Source organism: Homalodisca vitripennis, chromosome 3, assembly GCF_021130785.1.
Source record: "Homalodisca vitripennis isolate AUS2020 chromosome 3, UT_GWSS_2.1, whole genome shotgun sequence".
NCBI classification, from domain to species: Eukaryota; Metazoa; Arthropoda; class Insecta; order Hemiptera; family Cicadellidae; genus Homalodisca; species Homalodisca vitripennis.
In genome coordinates, this window is record NC_060209.1 from 106,697,779 (window position 1) to 106,713,128 (window position 15,350).

The 15,350-nt window shown below is 32.4% G+C and overlaps 1 protein-coding gene across 1 annotated transcript in view; it reads right to left on the bottom strand.

The window, feature by feature from the left end:
- LOC124357281 (transportin-3) overlaps positions 1 to 15,350 on the bottom strand; it is a 29,576-nt gene that overhangs the window by 6,305 nt on the left and 7,921 nt on the right. Inside the window, exons 2-12 of the mRNA XM_046808926.1 lie at positions 14,432 to 14,635; positions 13,743 to 13,967; positions 12,690 to 12,845; positions 9,069 to 9,232; positions 7,418 to 7,562; positions 6,498 to 6,644; positions 5,543 to 5,742; positions 3,537 to 3,676; positions 2,692 to 2,984; positions 1,568 to 1,702; positions 669 to 809 (exon numbers count right to left, since the gene is read on the bottom strand). Coding sequence (XP_046664882.1) covers positions 669 to 809; positions 1,568 to 1,702; positions 2,692 to 2,984; positions 3,537 to 3,676; positions 5,543 to 5,742; positions 6,498 to 6,644; positions 7,418 to 7,562; positions 9,069 to 9,232; positions 12,690 to 12,845; positions 13,743 to 13,967; positions 14,432 to 14,635 — 1,950 coding nt within the window. The remainder of the gene's footprint in view (positions 1 to 668; positions 810 to 1,567; positions 1,703 to 2,691; positions 2,985 to 3,536; positions 3,677 to 5,542; positions 5,743 to 6,497; positions 6,645 to 7,417; positions 7,563 to 9,068; positions 9,233 to 12,689; positions 12,846 to 13,742; positions 13,968 to 14,431; positions 14,636 to 15,350) is intronic.

Genomic DNA, 15,350 nt, shown 5'->3' on the forward strand with positions numbered 1-15,350 from the left:
TACCGCTTAAAGCGTACCACTCGTTTAGTGCCGAAGTCAGAAACGATTGGTCGACCGATTTTAATTGCCCAATGGATTGTTACGTATTTATGGGGGGAGGAGGCGGAGGCTTACCATGGCACAGGATTAGAAAGAACCAAGTGCGTAAAATATGATGTTTCATGATTAATCAGTTCTTGATTCAAGAAGCTGTTAAATTTGTCTTGATTTTATAAGTTCTTAGAGACTTGTCTTATTTTTGAAATTTTCCCGGTTCTCAGAAAAATTCCTGGCTTATTCCTGGTTTCCCCGGTAGGGTGGCTACCCTGTTTTATTTCTTATTTTACTCAGAGTAAAAAACCCAAATAAATCTCGATTATTTACTAGCAATATTAAACTAATTTTGATTTTTTCTACAAATGTGCAATATTTTAAATTTTTGCCTAAACTACCAAAATTCTAAAATAATGATTTTTCTTTAGAAAAGCTCTTCTCAACATCAAAAACATTTTTTTTAATATTTTATTTTATTTTGTACAGTAACTCTTATTGTTTCTGAAGTGCTCACTGAGGATCAATCCTCATGTACAATAAGGAATATGATACCTTAATGACAGTTATTAAGTGAACTAAAACCAGATTTGAAGTTTTTGAATCCAAATGGATAGTAGGACACGCTTAACACTTACCTGTTTTACGAGAGGTTCCAGCAGGTGAGTGGCTTGCTGAGATACGCAGCGTATGGCGAACCTGAGGCACCGACAGCACCTCTCCATAATGGCTCCTTCTGTCTGATACTTGTCCATGGTAGTGGACAGCACAGGCCACATCTACAACCGTAACAGGTCTCGGTTATGTTCCAATACTCCAGACTTAAGTAATTTTCATCTTTCTACTTTAAAATCCACCAGCACTGGTGGACATCTTGATTTTTAACCCTTAAGAAGAATGTTACATCTCAAATACTTTTACAACCTTATTTTTAATCACAGAATTATAGGATATATCTCATTTTAATGATACAATTAATCTACATTAACTAAAAACTTTTCAGTGTTTTGTACGTTTTATTATATACTATGAACAAAAGCCTCCAACTCTTTTGCACTTCATAGTTTTAATATTTAATCCTTAGTACGCAAAATAATAAAATGCTAGTAAATAATTGCATTTAATTTTAATTTTTTAAAGTTTATTTTTTAATGAATATATTGGACAAAGAATATATCAAACACATTTTATGTTAAAAAAAGTTAATAAACCATCAATATGCACTCAACTGTTGTCTTTCATGAGTGAGTTTATCCGCTTCCTGAATGAATGAATGAGTTAATGCGCGTGCACACGGTCAAAGCCAACAAAAACATATTTTGTGACTGTTGATAACTGTTCTAATATGTCACTCTCTATCAGCATCACGATGAAAGATAAAAAAAATGCATTCTGACAGAATTTTGGATAACTAAAATGAATATGATGTGTTGTTACAAGTCAAGGTAATTTCACTACTGACGGTTCTTAATCTAGTCACATTGAAAACTAATATAAAATCTAGTGAGATATATGAAATATTTGGTAATACACATACTTCTGTTATAACGCCTAGGCAAGGATGTACAGCTCCATTCTCCACTGTTGGGTTTGTGTTCCTGAATATCACAGCCAGTCTGTCCAACCACAACATCGGATCAGTCTTCTTACCTCGCTCTGGCTTCACATTCGCCTGCAACACATTATTGGAGATTTTAAAATATCTACTGTAGGTTTATGTTATACTATTTATGCTATCTCAATACAGCTTTGAGGACAATGTCAATGCATTATTAAAGTAGGATGAAAATAAAATATTCTTAATTCTTGATCTCCAGATATAATTTATACACCTTTAAGAAAGTGGGAATAAAAAAAAAACTGAATTAAGTTTAAGTAAACTACAAAATATACACCAAAGGAGGAAATAGGAGGTTTTAATTTTTAAGCAGTTTACAAAGTATTCCAATATTATAGTCATCAAATCTGGTTACAAGAGTGATAATAAACCCAGACCTTGCTAAGATCTACAAAAAAAGTTTCTTTGGCAATCTCATTTTTACTTTAGGCCAATTATAATACCTGAACAGCATGGATTTATCAAATGGAGATCCACATTCGTAGATCTCTGACAGCTACAAGAATGTTCAGGGCTCTTGGTTGTCAAGTAGACTGCATCTATTTAGACTACCCCCAGTCCTTCAATGAGAACAATCACAAGCTACTGCTGGCAGAACTATAAGGCTACTTTGTTTGGGGCTATTGCTTGTCAAGTGCATCTATTTAGACTACTATCTAATCTATTCTATGTGCCATCTGGTGTGTCAAAAGGTTCTTACATAGGTCCTATACTTTTTGTAATATTTATCAATATTATATGAAAGATAATGGAGTCTCGGTATCTCTTATTGACAGATAATTAGGTTGCTAGCAATAAAGATCAACCTATTCTGCAATGGAGAGTCTACAAGAAATTGAAGTGGGATTATGATTTTATGATTAAGTCCATAAGACAAAACTGACAAACTTGTGAAAGTTGAAAATTTTGTCAGACAGTTTATAGGTTCTTTGAAAGCATCAAAATGTAAACACCAGAATGATGATATAAGGAAAGCCACGTAGTTCATATAAAAATCACTATTCTTTATGGACAAAAGTTCAACAGTGAACTGATTGTCACACCTGAACGAGATCGCAGAGCGGTTTCGCCTGGACAAGACAAATCTCCTTCATGGCCTGGTCTATTTGTTGGGGTGGTAGACGACCCAGGATGATAGCCACCCCCTTGAGAAGCCCAATAGCTGCATCCTGACTGATACAGAAGCTGTCCAGCGCCTGCACCAGTTGCACGAGGCCGTTGAAGTGTTGGCTCATATGGCTGCGGCATGCAGCGCAAACACTTTGCAGTGCCGTGGCTGCGGCGCAGGCTAGCTGCGGTTGCTGCAGTCCACAGAGCAGACAGTTCAACACAGGCTCTGTCCAAACACCACATCAGATGTGAGCGAATATTTTTTTATGAATAAGACACTATAATGATTGTTAGTTGATAATACCTAGTGCTACGTGATACCTTATCCATGAAAATATTCTCAAGACAACTTAAATTACTAAAACTTTACAAGGGCATGGAATATACATGGGTGTAATTAGTAGTGGAGATGTTCTTTTATTAAAGTTAGTAATTGACAATGGATGATTTGAAAGGATAATATGATTTCTGATATTTGCCATTGTAATGTAGTCTCATTTACATTTAGAAATTATAGCTTAGAAATTTTATACAATGGATTCAAATTTAGAATTAAACATCCTATTTTAACATTATAATACAAATTTTAAGGAACCAGAAAAAAGTTCCTAGTACATAAGATTTCAAATATGAGATGTTTCAATAATCCAAGTTTCACTGTAGTAAACTATTAATTAATGTTTACACTAGTTGTTCAATAACATAGCAAACTTATAAATCAAACAAGACAACTACTTCTATATATTCAAAAGCCAAAGAGAAGGTTTGGTTAAAATACCTAAAGACTCGGGGTGTTTCTCGATCCACTCACACAATTCACCAAGCAGCAGAATGGACGTGTACCTGACAGCTACATGTGTGTTGGGAGGGAGGTTCAGAATGGCTTCTACCACTTTTGGTACCACATCATTTTCTTCGCTGAAAAAATTAAATTTTTTAAAACATTTCTCAAAAAATATTTCTGAGTCAAAGAAAACAAAGGCAAAGAAACAATAATGTTCTCATAAAAAATAAACTAAAACAACAGAGTATCAATTAACTCGACTCAACTTAAAAACACTGCAGTTTAATTTAAAATGTTCCAACTAATCAACAAAGTAAATTTATTATGTGATGGTAAATTAAATGGCACATGTCATATGAGTATTAACTTTACAGTATAATAGGTTTGTTTACTAATTTGTTTATTTTGTGTTTTTCTTGTTGCAATTATAGCTAACTATAAAAGACCAATGTAAAAATATTGGAATTTTATACAATACATTACTGCTCTTTGACCATTTGACCACAAAATCAATAGAGTTCTTACTTGGACCAAGAGGAACCTATGTACTAAGTTTCAACTTTAAGACCTTTCTATAAAGAATGATAACAGACAGATAGGTGGACAACAACATAATTTTAAAAAGTACATGTTGAGTCCCTGTAATTTAACATGTTACAACAGGGAAAATAAAACAGAAATTTTTATTGTTTAAAACAACTGAAATCATTGCAAATATAAGTTACTAAAGTTTGATACCAAAATAGTTTTCAAAATAATATATTATATATTATTTTGAAATTGAATGAATATATATATATATATATATATATATATATATATATATATATATAATACACTGTAATGTTGCAATAAGTAGAAAATAATTTGAATTAATTTAAGTTCAAACCTGTATTTACCTAAGAAAATTGTAATTTGTTAACACTTACAAACATTTTTTTGCACATAAAACAACTAATATATTTTTTGTATGAAAAAACACACTTATTGAGCACTATTTATCATTAAGATCACGCTAATTAATTCTGTAATAACTTTGCTAAGTTGAGTAATATGTGACTGGTGCTTATTTTAGGTTTTGCGCATTTAGGAGCATTTCTGGTTCAAAAGAATTATAATCCTACTGTATGGAGCTCATTAGTGTAAATCCTTGATAAAAAAGGCTAATAATTACCACATTTTGCCAACTTTCATATCAATTCAATATAAAAAAGAAATTTAGCACTGCGATCTAGCAATTAAACTTTTAAGGAAGTAATATAAAACCTTAGATAGAAACATTTTGTTTCAAAACAGGGATGGTGACATTTGTCTAGAAATATGCTTGTACCAGGCAAACAGAAGGATCTCGTAAGTTAACAATTTAATCAACATGCAATAGGCTTCAACAAACTAAAATACTTGTAAAAATTCCCTAGTTTTATCCAAGTACAATGAAAGAAATCTTAGAAAGAATTAAAAAAGTAAATAACTTTACAAAGAAGGTAGCATCAAATGGTTGAAAACCTGGCAGCCTGTATTATTGATCACAGTTTGTTATGTTGGTTGAGCCAATCACAATAAAGCACAGCCCATTTCAAATAAACTGTACAAACAGATGTGTATTATTGGTAGTTTCCATTTAACATTTGTTGACTGGTAATGGTTCTCCAGAGCATACCTAAAATATTTCAAATATTTAATTGTGCAAGAAATGTTTTGCCTCAGTGTAAATTAAAAAAAAAGATAGGTTTAGGGTTTAGGAATAGGCCCTGTAAGCCTTAAAACTAAAATCAAGGTTTGTCCTCTCAGGAATTCTGCAGCCTCAAGGGATCACAACTAGAAGAGAGGAACCTTTCAAGATGACTAATTATTTCATGTTTAGCACGGATCGTCACTAGATTTTCTATATCGAAGCTAACTAGCTTTTATAACTAATACTGTCAATCCAACCCCCATTTGATAACTGAGGGTTCACCCAGTATATAATTACTTCTGTAACAGAAAAAACTGCAACTTACGGAATGATGTTCTTGGCAACCGCCTGCATGATGAATAATGCAGCTTCTGAAGAGTCCCATGTCACTCCAGGAGACTGAAGACTCATAAACATTTGGCGGAAACAGTTGGAGGAGCCTACGATGAACACGACATCCCTGATCAGCTCTGACACTTTAGTTCTGAAGTCCATGAAATCATCACCATCCTCCAGAAGACCTTCCTGCAATATAAAACTTATAATCAACCCAAAAGTATCAGAAGAAAAGACCCATGCCAACCTGGAGATCTGAAAACTACGCAACATCTGGTAAAAGCAGATTTCTCAAAACATCATTCAGTAGTCAAACTACAGAGTGTCTATTGCTTCATCACATATAGTTTTAAGTTTGTGGAAAACTGAGTTAATTTTGGTTAAATAAATTCTAATGGTTCAGTACTAGTGCACAATCTACTGCAGTAAGTGTTTAAGAACATTGTCAAAAGAGTTATGTCTACAAATTGATTGCGTTATTATTTTGATTTGATCAAAATTTGATTATTCAGATATGTTCCTTGATAAAACACAGGGAAATTTTTGAAATGTACACTTATACAAAACTATGTACACAACAAAATAAAAGCAATTTAATCCATAAAAGTACCTAAAATGCCTTAAAAAATAAATTTATTTGGAATTTTAAAAACTTGTTAACTTTATTGCAAGTTTTGGGACTTTGGAGCATAGCCCCAAAATAGTGGTGTAATTTTTGCCCTTGTGACAAAAGGATTAACTTACTAAAAATATTTGACATATTTATATTATGGATAGTATTGTACGACATAGTATTAACTAATTCCTTGTATACAATATAATGCAAAGGTATAGGTATAGGTATATATTTTAGAAACAATGTTTTTTTTACATTTTAGAAAAAGTCTTCATATTATCCGAAAAAACCCTCTCAGCTAAATACAGAAAAGAGTACTTATACTTACATGGTCAGGTTCCATCTGGCAGTGCCTACACAGTGCCTCTATCAGCCGAGCCACGTAGGGTTTGAAAACAGTCAGCAACATGTCATTGTTCTTTTGATATAAGTCTTCTGACAACCGGTACCACAAGTTAAACGTTATTGCTGCCACCTATACAAGAAACAGGAGTTTTAAGTAAAAAATAAGATTATATGTAATCAATAGTCTAAACACTTGGAACTATAAAATCTACCTCAAGGTATCTCAGGTACTCAAAATTTTTTATCATACAAAGGATAAGTTATGCATATTGTTGGATTTTCTAAACATAAAACTATACAAAATAAATTAGTTTCATGCAAAATTTCAATTTTGTCATCAAAATGAAAATTTTAAAAACATTATAAAGATAAGACTATTTTGAATTTTATTCTATCTACAATATCAACATTCAAAAGCAAGGAATTATATCTAATTGATATTTTCCTTCCTTTTCTATTTTTTCTAAAAGCTCTTAGTTTGAATATTGATGAACTGATTGGATCTAGTCTGATTATAAGAAAGTTTCAAATTATTGAGGCATGGACACTGAGACTCTCCCTCAATTTAATTCAAAACCATTTGTCAAACTTTAACGAGCTCTGATCCACCACTTTTCCCTCAGGTACTTGGTGAATCTCTATTGTCACGAATAAGCTCAAACAGTTTGCTTCTCGAAACAGCAAACTATTGTAAAAATCAGGTATGGCAAACGCCAATAAAACTTTTAAAAAGACTATTAATTACTATGACTATGATACGACCTACTCTTCTTTATCCCTCTGCGCCTACCAATCTCAATATACAGCATATATATATATACATATATATATATGTGTAATAGATTCAAAGCTACTATAAATAAATTTCAAAGCTAAAAGAATAAAATAAAAACAGTAACTCACTTCGTAGTCATGATGGCCCACGCAGGTCAACACTAGATCCAGAATTTTGAGAGCATAGTGAGGCTTGGTGTCTGTGCTGCCATTGACAATCTTCTCCAGAAATGCCTCAGCTAATTCCGTAAATATTCTACAGTAGTTTACTGATCTGTCAAACAAATAATTTTCAATAATTACAAATCCACATATTTACTGCGATAATTGACATAGTATCAGGGCAAAATTTAAATTAGTTAAGTTTGAGAAGCAATTAGTTTCAAAAGTTACAAGAACTGATAGGCAATCAGCAAGACTAAAATCAGGTGAATAGTAAACTGGAGCCAGTAACAGTCATTACCTAATTTTGTACGGATTGCAATATACTGCTACAATCTCTTAAGGAGTTAATGTTAATAGCATTTGGTTGGCAAGCTGACTTTAATAAGAAGTTTGCTGGAGAAGACTGATATTACAACAGATTTACAGACAGTAAGCTTTATTTTGGCTTTCTAAATAGATGGTAAAATTGGATTAACCCCTTGAAGTTAGCTGTTGACTATAGATAGTTCCACACAACTCTGCGTTGACCAAGTCAACCAGATACTGTTACCTTTTCGTAACTATTGCTGTTTGGTACTCGTGTTATTGGATACTTTGAACTTCTAATTTATTGTGTTAAACCAATACTAAATCAGCTGATATCTGCACTTCAGTGTGTTTGTAAATACAGCCGGTCCTAGTGGAAGTTTTATTGTTGATTAGGAATTATTACACGAATTGAATGACTCTGATAGTATACACATTTATTACTATTTAAAATGAAGAACAAAATGTTGAATTGAATGAAAGTGAAATTTCTTCTGAAACCAAGGAGTAATAGCAGTAACCAAAACAAGAGGAAAGTGTTTCGTTTATAAACTTTAGATCTATTAATGAAAAAGAAATTGAAAACTTTGCTGGGAGAGTGGAAGAAAGGACAAGGCGATGTAAACAATTTAATGTAAGTCTAGGCTATGAGCTAGTAGGCTAACAGCCTAGACTAAGCCTAGCAATTGTGTGATAAGACAGATATGTTACCCAAAGTAGGTCTAGGCCTGGACTCAGACAAAATAAACCCTAAAAACTTCAAATTACCCGTCAAGAGACTAAAAACATGATATTGAGTTTTTTTACCTGTACTAATGCAACTTTTGTCAATTGCTTTTGTGTGTAAATTAAAAATAGTTTTATTAATCCTGATGTTATAATTTTCTATTTTACAAATTAATACCTATAAACATTAACAAAATGTTATAAAGGGATGTATAGGCTCTTTAGACATTATTTACTTTACTTTATAAAGAGAAAAGTCAAATTATTACAACAAAAATACTAAAAATTGTTTATATATTTGGGAAAAAAGCGATTTACTATGTTTTGTGAAGGTAAATAGTTACATTATTACAGAAACAAATGACTAAGAATTGTATTTGTATTTTGGAAAAAGCTGTAAAATAGTAGAAAATAAATATAACATGGACACAGTTAAAGTGATTTTTAATGGGACCTTGAAAGGTTATAATTTTTGTATTGAAAACAAAACTCAAAATATTTTAGGCTTTAGGACAGTAGACATCCTGTTTACTGACAGTCCAAAAATTATAGCTCAAAGTTTGATATTGTGTTGTTGTCTTACTTCTCCTGGTCCTCATGGGCAACAGAAAGGTGAAACCCTTCCTCCAGGGCCATAACTCCTGTGAAGAGCTGAAGCTCCAGGACCTGCTGATTGTTGTTATCCTCCAGACATTGGAGTAGAGCACAGACGCAGTCAGCAGCTGCATCATGCAGTTGACAACTCTCCTGCAAACGCACGCAATACTCTCAGTTTGCTTATTACATCACAGAAACAGTTAACTTAACAGTGAATAATTAAAAACTCATTGACATTGGTACATTCAAAAATTTATGTGTTCATGCAATCTGCCACATGTAATTTAAAATATCTTATCCCGCCACTATGTAACGATGTGTTTTATCAGCAATCAGCTGTGGATTAAGATATTTATAATACTACTAAACATTATAACTAAAATCAGAAGATTGTAACTTTCGACATTTATTAAACCTAAACTATTGCTTGAAATGACAAGAACTATTAGTACTTTGGTATTATCCAGAGGCCTCTATTTTTGGGACAGTTTTTCTTACCAGGAACCTAAAAAACTACATCATTAGAAAGAATGGACTTTATGTCATTATGACGATCGTTTCTTGTTTTCTGCTTCCCAAAAGGAAGCGATATTGGTGAGAAGTAGGCCACTCAGTCTCTATCTACTTCTAGTTATTATAGGATATAAGTAGCTTTAGATTAGGTTATCATAAATATGTTACTAGTAGTACCAAAGTTAAAAATACCCTTTACGAATGCTCATGTGACCTGAACTTGAATGTTTGTATCTTGAGGGAAGTTTTTCTTTCATATTACTGAAATTTTCTTTCATATTGTGTGGGTGGCGCCGCAGGCACCACTAAAGCCCGCACTTATAGCCAGGGGCATTTCTGATCAGTACTTTCCTGACCAAATTTTCCAACGTTGGACGATGTGGCACATGATATGATGTCAGGAAAGGGATGATGTGGCACATGATATGATTTTTCTGCTTTGTATCCTTGGTGGAAGTAGGTGGGTTTTAATGGAAAAGACATTTTTTAGATACTTCCACATTAAATTTAATAAAAATAGCGCTTTCACCGGTTAAGGCATCATCAGTTTGACATTGTTTATTAAATTTAATGTGGAAGTATCTAAAAACATGATATGATGTCAGGAAAGAACCAATCGGAAATGTCCCTGATTATCAGTGAGAGCTTTGGTGGCACCCACACTTCTGACAAAAAAAGACAAACGTACCTTGAAATAATACTGAAATACAAGCTCAGATCACGTGAGTGTAAATGTTGACTTTTTATACTTATAATGCGTATATATGAGTGGGCTAGTTTTTTAGGTCCTCGGTAAGAAAAACTGTTAAAGAGATAGCCTCCAGATAATACCCAAGTACCTACCAAACATTAACTGGATTAAATTGTAATATAAAATTTAACAAAATCTATATAAAAAACCAAATTATAAAAAATGGGACCTTGCTTACTGTATTCAAATACAAAAAAACCTGACAATATTTTACTGATTATGGTCTCATACATTGGTGTGTGTCATTCCTAAGGACACCTTAGTTATAGGTCAAGGAATCTGAGGTCTGATGTAAAACTGAATTGTTGGTGAAAACTGCATTAAATGCAGATGCAAGTACCAATAGTAAATCTGTCATGTCTAGAGGTGCAATGAAGTAAGTTTCCAGTTTTGTTCATGCTGAAAGTTATTTGAATCACCTATATCTTTTATACTTAAATTTTTTTCTGTAATAAGATTAGGGTATGATACAGTTGTGCATTTCTATTATTATTCAACACAGATCTCTGGGATGTTTGGAAGAAATCTGCTGTCTTGGAACGGACTCCCAACGATGCACTTATTGTAGCTCGTAATTTAATCAATGATATCTCATCACATACAGGGAGGCAATAAGAGTAAAACCATAGGCAATAGGTAATATCTTAATAAACTAGTCTGGTCTATGTTTGGAAATAAATTTAGCCCTTTTATTTTTAAAATGCAGTTTCAATGTATAAGAGAACTTGAACGATGATTAAAATAAATGTAAAAAAGGTAAGTAACAACAGAGTGAATACACCATATTGAAATTAGAACTTTATGACTTTTTTACATACAAAATTATATATATATATATATATATATATATATAATATATAATTACTATATTATCCTACTTGCAAAACATTTTGCTATCAACTCGGAATGCAAGTAAATCTAAGTATTTTTTTAAATCAGACAATGTACATGGGATGAACAACTCTGAGAACTCCAATTTACTAATTATCTCCAGCCGACTGAGCCCAGCACAATATTATACATTCTTATTTATATACTTAACACTTTGAGTGCTGGCCCTAAATGACATGTAACTCTGTAGAATGCTGGGCGTTTTTGGTGGTTTTCAAAAATGTATTTAAAAAAAAGTATTTAAGGTATGAGAAAAATACTTACATGCCTTAATTCAGCTTACTTTCGTCTTTCTTTTAACATGAGATTGTTAGTGGTTTTTTAAAAAACTACACATAAAAAATGTTTTTTTAAAACATATATTTTTGAAAAAAAAATTATTTTTTGAGACAGTTTTTTTATCTAACCTACTAAACTAAGCATATATACAATTATTTACAATGACCCATTTACAAATATAAACTGTCCTTTGAATAATACAAATCATGTTTTTATGTTTTCGAGTTTTTTGACAAAAAACTATGCCGTCATATTGATGCGTCGGCATCACTTTCGCTGTCAGCACTGTTTTCAGCATCTGTAACATAATAATATACTATGTAAAATATGAATATATTTTCATTTTATTCATAAGAATAGAATATTAGTTGAATAAAGTTAATTTATTATAATACAAATTATAGTTTGATTCACGAAAACAATAACATAACCAATATTTTAGACTGATGTTTATATGATAAATAGACTTACTTATTCTTACCTGAAGTATGTCTCTAATCTTCTTCCATTAAATCAGGATCAATGTCAGAATCGTCAAAAATACTATCTACACCAATAAAACTATCTTCATCTAATACATCACTGATCGCAACGTCGTTCAAGCTGCGAGAAGCCATGATTGCGACATCGACTGCCGGCTGCAACGAACGTCACGTCAGCGGCACGTAAACAACGCGACCGAAGTTGCGTTGTCATTAAGCTCATACAATACATCTGACGCTTTCTAGCGGTGAATTGTGTTACTAAAAACCCAAATAACATTGTGGAGTAGGCAAAACCCGTTTAAATACGGACAATGTAATATAATACCAATTGAAATGACAACCACGTAAAACTACGGGATTAGCATTCTTCCGAAGTTTCGCCGTTCCGTAAAATTACGGGATTAGCACTCTAAGTGTTAATAATAATATTATATAAATTATTAGTATCAGGATATTATTATTGTCTAATCAACAAGAAAATTTTATACATTCTGCATTTACCATTACTTTGTCCAGGATTTGACTGTCTCAAAGTGCGAAGGTCTTGTTGAGTTTGGCTCTAATTAGCTGGGTAAATTACCAGTGCAAATTACCATTCCTTTCTTTTACTATCACATCCCAAATTTCCATTAACGTTACTGTCAATGTAAAAGGTAATTAATTTTAGTTAATAGTGTTGGTGTTGTACCTGTCGATTGCAGAGAATCTGGAAGGCATAGCCTACAACTGCGTTCTCTGCGACTTCTGGTAGTGTGAAGGCCTGTATTTGAACCCAAGAGGTGAAGCATCTCAGAACCTTCACTTGCACTTGGACATTGTCTCCTCCACTCGCCAGGCATGCATTCTAGAAATAACAACAAATATTCAGATGCAAAATATGCAAACCTAAACTTATTTTATTCTGGACACAATCAATAGTAAACCTATACGCTGGTGCCATATCATACATTTTTATTTCATATTATAGTGTAGATTATACTTTAATAAACAGGGTTGTGATAGAGTGGTGAAGAGAGGTATAAAATCAATGGAAATAAAAAAATATTGGCCAAGTTGATATTGCAATAGCTAATGACCAGAAATGTGAACCAGCTTTCTTGATTACCGAATATTTTCAGTGAACTATTAGTGACAGAGTTATGACTGAAGAAGTGCTGCACAGCTTTTATTATAAGCGCTGAGAAACAATATTATATTCATTGGTGTGAATATCCCACAGCATAAAACCTACGAAGAGTTACTTCAAACACAAAATAAAGAATAAAATGTTTAGAAACTAGATTAAAAAATGCGGATTAGAGAAAATAATTGATGGATTGTAAGTTAATGTACAATATTAGGAGCTCTACAAAAATATACCACTACTGCAGCAAAGAAAATATTCGTCTGGACAAGTTTATGTGATCTGAAGGAACGGTATTGCTTATGTATAAATTAAGACCAAATAAATTTTAATAAACCAATCCCATATCATAAAATCTTGATCTCAAAGTGAATAGTCATTAGTGATTTAACACATTGAATTTGGTAGATTCATTAGTGCATCATGCTTTTTATGATTAGTCAAGAAACAGTATAGAGCTGCAGTGAAGAGATCAGGCTAATCCCAGTGTTACAGGTTTCAATAGTTTGTACATATTAAAGTTATTATAAATCAAAATTTTTATTAAGTTTATGAAAGCTAAACTTAATAAGTAATTTCAAATTTAGTTCATTGCACGGTCTGTGTATGCTGACTGACCAGGAAGGATGATACAACTGGCACGCAGGCTGTTAGTTCCTGCAGGACTTGCTGTCTCCTGTTTGCACCCAGTCGGAGAGTACGAGAGTTTACTTCTTCCGGAAGAACAGTCATTACTTCTAGCAGTGGAGAGACGGCTGTAGAATTAAATTGGTTAATGAGGTCCAGCACAGGCTTCTGCCATGTAGGCATCTGGAGGGCCAGATCTGCTAGTGCCAGACAAAGCTGCAAGAATAAGACTGAATAAGTGATATTGGTAAAAAAAGCTTGCAAGCACTAAATCTAGGTACAGTCAACAAGTGTCTTGACTAATCTGGAATATAAAATCACCAATATTTGAAATAAGAATAAATATAGTATAAATTATTTTTCACACACAAGGATTTTTTAAAACATAAAACTATAAATTTAATTATGCTTTTTATTCATTCACTTTTAAACTAATATTTAAAATGTATTTTTTAAAGAAAATTAATTAAAATGCTAAATATAAACTGATGGAATTTAAAATGGAAAAAAGACAATACAACTGTATTTTTAGAACAAGAGTAGAACCAACAATTATTAGATGAGACAAATGACACACTGAGCATGCATGTTGTTGGCTCTGAAGCAGACAATAAATGAGGTGGTCACCATTTTTCTGATAGGCACAAATTGTATCTGTCTGACTGTCAAAAGCTCTTTACCTGAGTGACGATGATGGACTTGGTGGACTCATTTACTTTGGCAATGTGCTCAAGCAGCGAGTCTCGCAGTGAGTTATGAGCCTCAGGTGGTAATTCATGGAACGCTAGTTGGATCTTTGTTCTCATCGTCTGAGCGGCGAAATAGCAGCTCTCTGTGTCATGTTGTTGGTGCAACATCTCATCTGCTACTTTCCATGCAAACACCTGGTCCAACAGATAACATCAACATTTGTCAAATAAACACTCTGTAATGGGAGTTTAGGTTTAATAGAATCTACTTGTTATGAAGGATGCTAGTACAAGCATAGAACACATTTCAGTACACTTCATCACCCGTATTAGCCCTAGGAGGTTTAGCCAATATTCAAAAGAGTGGTTTTTCCACTGTTTATAAAATTAATATTTTGAATTAGTAAAATACACTTTATTGATAAAACCATGAAGCTGCTTTTAGATAAGCAGTTCATTACGTTTGTACACAGAATCAATTAAACTATATTAGTTTTATACCAAAAGTTTTGATTTATAAGCTTTTGGTTAATTACAACTTGCATATGATAAAATGTATATATTGTATGAATAAATATCTTAAATTAAGTATACATAACATGAGAAAACTAAAAAGATAATTAGAAATAAAACTAAGCGTTTTGAGGCATCTTTTTTATTCAAAAGGGAAAAAATACTCCTTGATAGCAAAAAAATAATTATATGCACTAAAATTTGAAGTGTACATAAATTGAAAATGTACACAAAGGTTTCTTCATTTATTCCACATTAATTAAAAAAAAGAAAATGACAGACAATTTTCATATCAAGCTGGTATTAGATTTCAAAGCTCAAATATGGAAAAAATTAAGAAGAATGACAAATTAATTATGCTCTTTCTATAGGACATTAATGTACAATTTCTTTTTTA